The following is a 5,948-nucleotide window of genomic DNA, read 5'->3' on the forward strand; positions in this document are numbered from 1 at the left end:
AGTGATAAGGGAAAAAACCTTAACATTTTCGACCAAAAAAAAATTAAGGGAAAAAACCCCTAATAAACTGCAAAAAAAAAATCAAATGAACTAGAATTGATCATTTAATAACTTACGTGAATTTTTTTTTTAAAAAAAGCCTGTATTTACGTGATTTTCTATATATATAATAATATTATGAATTGGTTACTGTTTATATGATATTCATCATAACTTTTCTATTGATTTATCAACGATATATGAGTACTAAACACAAGCTTATAGAGTACATCACACACAAAAAGCTGGAAAACTACGACCTATTGACATTTCACGAAGAGGAGGGATAAAGTATCCATGCTCGGCCAGATTTGGCTGTAAACTGCTTAAATCTACCATAAAACATTACTATTATTAGTACGAATTTTCCAGTGGGGCTCCATCGTCCTGCAAACCCATAACCTTCATTTTTGCAGCCACCGTTGCTGATGTCTAGGCGCCGTTCGCAGCTGTAACCAGTTGTGAACCCGACATTTCCAAATGCGCTGCCATTACAATAAGTAATTGAATGTTTGAGTAGTTGAAAAAAAATTTATAGGAGTTTCAGTCCATTTATTTTTTCCTTTTTTCCTTTTGTAACTACGGTTGATTTTTTTCTTATGCTAAATGTTTTCTAAACATTTCGGTTTATACTTTATAGCAGTTAATTCATATATATCAAATAAAATCGTAAAGACAATGTTTAGATTTCCTAACCTAGTTAAGTAGGAAGTACTCAACGCACTCTAATTTGTTAGTGTTTTTTTTTTGTTGCTAAAACTGATTTGTTAGTTGTCATTTGTCTTCATATCAAAAGAAAACAATTAAATTGTAAAAAAATACTGGGTTATCAAAGGTTTTTAGAAAAATATTCTTTCCTCTATATCAACGTCAAAATCGTCGAATTAATGTTAAATAATGGTATAAAAACATACCTGATCACTTCGAGAGTGATGTTAAGGACGTTGAAATTGAGTGGATCTCGTCGTAGATTTTGGCTTTCGGTGATAGAAATAAAAAAGACACATATTGCCAAAAAGGAAAGTTGTGAAACAAAAAATCCACTTTTCTTTCCCTTCTTTTCATTTCCACAGTGATCCTCTCCTTCTCTCTTGGTCTTCTCTTCGGTCAACGGCATAAACAACGTGTACGGAGGAAGATACCTTGTCAACGCAATTAAATATACTAATTAGACTATATATATACCTCACATATGTATATTAGTTTTGAACCCATTCTAGGATACGACAAACCAATGCATTAATCATACAAACCACTATACTAGTTGATCCGTAGTTGCTATTATTTATAAACAACCAAATAATGCTTTCTTAATATGGTTAATTGGAGTACGTGACATTCTCCATTACCTTCAGGAGCAGACCCACGTTCTAAAGATTGGGGCACGTGCCACATGTTAATATTATAAATAAAATCTTAGATTTAGACAAAATATCCGTTGATTTTGATTCGATCTATGATCTATTTCGATTCGGTCTGAAAAAAATCCGAATAGTCGTAACTCTAAAGAACAAAGCAAATATTGAATTTAATATCCATTAAAAAATCACAAATACTATATATTTAAAAGCTAGATATCCGCACCATTCTGGCATATTTACATATATTTATGCATATAAGAATAGGTATATAGATAATTACATACAATTATTCTCTCAATTTATAATTTTCATAGTTTTAATTTATCAAGCTAATTATTAAATTTCACTATCCAAAAAGAAAATAATTATTTTTTGTAAGAAAAAAATTATACAAATTTCTTTGGTGCATTGTTTTGTTTTAGACAAATTTTTAATTTATGATTTCTATAAAACATCATTGAGTATGCATATGTTTTCTATCATTTTCTAAATTAAATTTTGAGTATCTATTTAACTAATTTTATTTTTATCCTACCTCCTACTTAAAAGCAATTTGAAAAATCTACTGAAACATTCCTGAAAAGTTTTGTAGCGTAAAGATTGTGGAAATCTTGACAAAATCACTGACTTTTCTCTTATTTGAGAAAATTTGGAACCCCACCAAAATTAGTCAAAGGTTCTTATTATATCAATTAGTAAAATAAGCTTTCTATATATTAGCTTCTCATTCGCTCATATGTTTAATCGACACGTGCTAAAGAATCTTAAATAAAATATATAATGTCTTTTTTACTTTTAGCGTATTTGTGGTTTAGAATAAAAAATCATTGTTTTTTTTTTAACAAAAATAAACAATAATTGTTACGTAAAAGTTTTTATTACCATTGTATGAAAATTAGCTAAATGGTATATATCTATTATATTAAAACAAAAGCACTTTTAGTACTTGATTTCAAAAAATCTTAATGTTTTAAAAAAAAAATATTTAGAAAAAAATTAAAATTATCCTAATTTATTGCAATATTGTTTTAAAAACATATTTTCTTTTATATATAAATTGAATTCCAAAAATTAGATATTAATTTAGATAATTAAAGATTCTTTAAATATAGGTTATTAATTCAAACTATTTTTTGTAATTAAATTTAATTCTAAAAAATAGATATTAATTTAAATTACTTTAGACTTCCTTAAATATATGTTAGATTTAATTTAATTTTTGAAATTTAAATAATATTTTCAGAATAACACATATGATTAATGAATACTTTATTATATTTTTTAATCATATTCAATTACACTAAAATTTTACATATTGAAAACCGATAAATATTAATATTATATAATGATTTGATGGAACGAGTTAGATTTTTTTTATAATTGTGATCTTATGCGAGTTGAGATAAAAATTATTTCAAAATTAGTAAATATTTATATTATATAGTGATATGAACGTGGATGTTAGAATTATGGTTTTATAACTACGGTTCTTTTTGGATTAATATAATGAACAAGTTAGATTTTTTTATATAAAAACGGTCATTTTTTTATTAATAGAATGACCGGATTAGAATTACGTTTTTATGATCGTGATCAAAATAATATTAAATTTAAAAAAAAAAACAAATTATGTCTAAACACAAATATAAATTTGTGTCATTTAACAGAAAAATTATATCTATAAAGAAAACATAAATTACATTACAAATTTTGATTAAAAAGAATTCTCGTGCAGATACACGAGGTAAAAATCTAGTGTTTTTGTAAAACTCGACCATCTTTCATGTGGCGATCTTGCATATACAACAACAAATGTTTCTTCACGTACACAGAGGCAAATCCACAAATAATTTTCACTGGAGGCATAAATATTAAATTAATAAAATTTTTACCAAAAAAAATTAAATTAATAAATAAGAAAAAACTCTTTAAATACTATAATATCGTTTTATACAAAAATAAAAAACAAATACGATATAATATTTATTGTTGTTTATGTTAAATAGATAGCTTTTAAGTTAATTGCACCCACTCCCACCTCTCTAGCTTCAATTCGACCCTACGTTATACAGACGGCCGATATAATTCTATGCATATATTGCAATATGAGAAAAGACAAAAACTACAAAAGACGCAACGCAAGACAACAAACAAAATGAAGAGAGGGTGCATTTATTTGGTGAAATATTTACTCAATCTATCGATAACTTAAGGAAAAATAAAGAGTTAGAACAATTTTGACCTAGTTCTTTCTCAAAAAAAAAAAAAAAAACTTTGACCTAGTAATGCTTTTATATATATATGCATGCATAAAGTCAAATTTTTGGTATCTATTATGACTACAATGTGCGGAGTTAGCAGATGGAGCCTACCAAAAAAAAACATTGTACTTTTGAAGTACATCCTTTTTTTGGTATGTTCCATCCGCTCTATGAATTGGAACGGAATTATTCACAACATTTAGTCCATGCAAATGTATGCGAGAGAGAGAGAGAGAGAGAGAGAGAGAGAGAGAGAGAGAGAGAGAGAGAGAGAGAGAGAGAGAGAGAATAACTCACATCATGAGGATAAAGAGTACCAAGATAGCTGGAGAAAGTGTAGCAAAGTCGACAACTGTTTCTCCGGTCTGTCTCGAGTTCACCACTTGAAACAACGAGACAACTATCTTCTCGTACGAATTCATCCCTTCAAGAGACACAGAGTTCCACTCAAAGGTGCAGAAGAGAAGAAACTGTATCATCACAAACCCTAACACTGTCAAACCAAGAAGAACACAAAGGCGAACGGAGAGTAAATGAGAATATCCCATCTTCTTGTGATTCTTGAGAATATAACCAAATTCGTCGCGCTTTGTGATCTTATCAAGTCCCGATACGAGAAAAAATAAGAAGCAAGGGAACAGAGTGTTTCCCATCAGTGCTTGAGGGATAAGGAGCCAGAGAAGACCCGAGTTCTTACGAAAGATGACCATGTTCTCGTTTGTGGGGACAAATCCGCAGTTTACGAACGTGGAGACAGCTGTGAAGACCGAGAAGGTGAGAGGTGAGATTTCTTTGGAACTAAGAACATCTCTCGCCGTTTTAACGAAGTTTACGTACACAAGAAGCAACGTGGAACCAGCTATGGTTGTTACAAGAAGGTAACTAACAACCACCGAGTACAAACACTTAGAGGCCCTTTCATTGATCTGACTAGAAATCTTGACATGATCAGTAACATTCTCAAGATCACTACCCGGATCAGTGATCGGACATTCCAAGTTGAAAGAGCCCATATGATGTCCAATCTTGTAATGAGGAAAGACAAATTTGGTGAAATGTGAGAAGTAGAGTTGGAGGAAAGAGGTGAATATCTCGCCACCGAGGAACATGAGGATAGTGATGATGATAAGTTGGGTGTTGGAGAAGACTTCCATATCGACTGTGGACATGGAAGATACAGTGATTGCGGAGACAGAAGTGAAGAAGATATCCAAGTCATGAGGACGTGAAGTAGTTCTTGGCTTTGAGATCTTGAGTGCCAAGAACCCTAACACCGAAAAGGAAAAGAAGTAAAACAAGTAGAGGAAGAAAGGGGAACGAAATTTTGCAAGTTGGGAACCGAGTTTAGCGAATTTTGCATCAATTCTCTCCATTTTACTTCTTGGGTTCAGTTTAGGCACTATATCATTGGCAATAGGTTGTGTTTATATATACGCGCACACATTCTCAGCCATCTTGATTAAAAAAATAAACAAAAACAATTCTCAGCCACATACATGCAAATATGCAAGTAGGACGGCCTGACGGGAATTAATTCTATGCAATGGTTAGTTTTATATTTCATGTTTAATGTTTTTTTTTTCTAATACTATTTTATATACATATTTTGTGTTCTAATTCTGAATTTAGTTTAAACTAATTATATACTTTTTTTATTGTGCTTTTTGCAGGAAGATGAAAGTATTAGAGATTCTCCTCTTTTGATTTCATCCCATCTTTCATACCCAAAGTACCAATTTTTTTTTTATATGACTTCTTATCTTATTATATAAAGGAGAATGATTCAAAGTTAGTAAGTCATCAGATCATGACATGTGTCTAGTGAATCGATAAGATTTTATAACAACCAAAAATTCTATAAAATTCTATAATTGGTGGAAAAATCAAGAAATAAAAACCACAATTTATAACAAAAAAATATATTTCAGTTTAGCATAAGGAAAATTAAACAATAGATTACAAATTCATAAAAAATTGTTTTTTTAGTAATCGTTGTAGTTCATAAGATACATGTAATTATTTTGTTTTTCATGCTACTCATGTTAGGTTAATGCTAAAATGGTATAACATCAGTGTAATCATGTATAATAATCTAGCTTTAATTATTGTAGTCATATTATTTTGTATTTAAATATTATTATGATTGTTGATAATTTTATTTTTAAATTTATGTATTAAATATTTTTATGGTGATCTCATTTTGTTTTCTATTTTATTTTTCACAGGCATTTATATAGTGATAATATACATTATAATAAATATTTGTATGTTATTACTTTTTTTTCTA

The 5,948-nt window shown here is 29.3% G+C and overlaps 1 protein-coding gene across 1 annotated transcript; it reads right to left on the bottom strand.

Moving 5' to 3' along the window:
* Positions 1-310: 310 nt before the first annotated feature.
* LOC18015226 (sodium transporter HKT1) lies at positions 311-5,034 on the bottom strand. Its single transcript, XM_006397016.2, has 3 exons — positions 3,959-5,034; positions 954-1,181; positions 311-524 (listed from the first exon to the last, which is right to left on the bottom strand). The coding sequence occupies exons 1-3, from the start codon at positions 5,032-5,034 to the stop codon at positions 311-313; spliced, it is 1,518 nt and encodes a 505-aa protein (XP_006397079.1).
* Positions 5,035-5,948: the final 914 nt, after the last annotated feature.

This window comes from Eutrema salsugineum, unplaced genomic scaffold (assembly GCF_000478725.1).
Source record: "Eutrema salsugineum unplaced genomic scaffold, Eutsalg1_0 scaffold_3, whole genome shotgun sequence".
NCBI classification, from domain to species: domain Eukaryota; kingdom Viridiplantae; phylum Streptophyta; class Magnoliopsida; order Brassicales; family Brassicaceae; genus Eutrema; species Eutrema salsugineum.

Excerpts from the sequence above, each read along its gene's own strand:
- LOC18015226 (XM_006397016.2), bottom strand. The coding sequence starts at position 5,034 with ATGGAGAGAATTGATGCAAAATTCGCTAAACTCGGTTCCCAACTTGCA. Across the intron at positions 1,182-3,958 it reads GTACTCTTTATCCTCATGAT|GTATCTTCCTCCGTACACGT; the intron begins GTGAGTTATTCT and ends TGCGTTGACAAG. Across the intron at positions 525-953 it reads ATCACTCTCGAAGTGATCAG|CGCATTTGGAAATGTCGGGT; the intron begins GTATGTTTTTAT and ends TTGTAATGGCAG.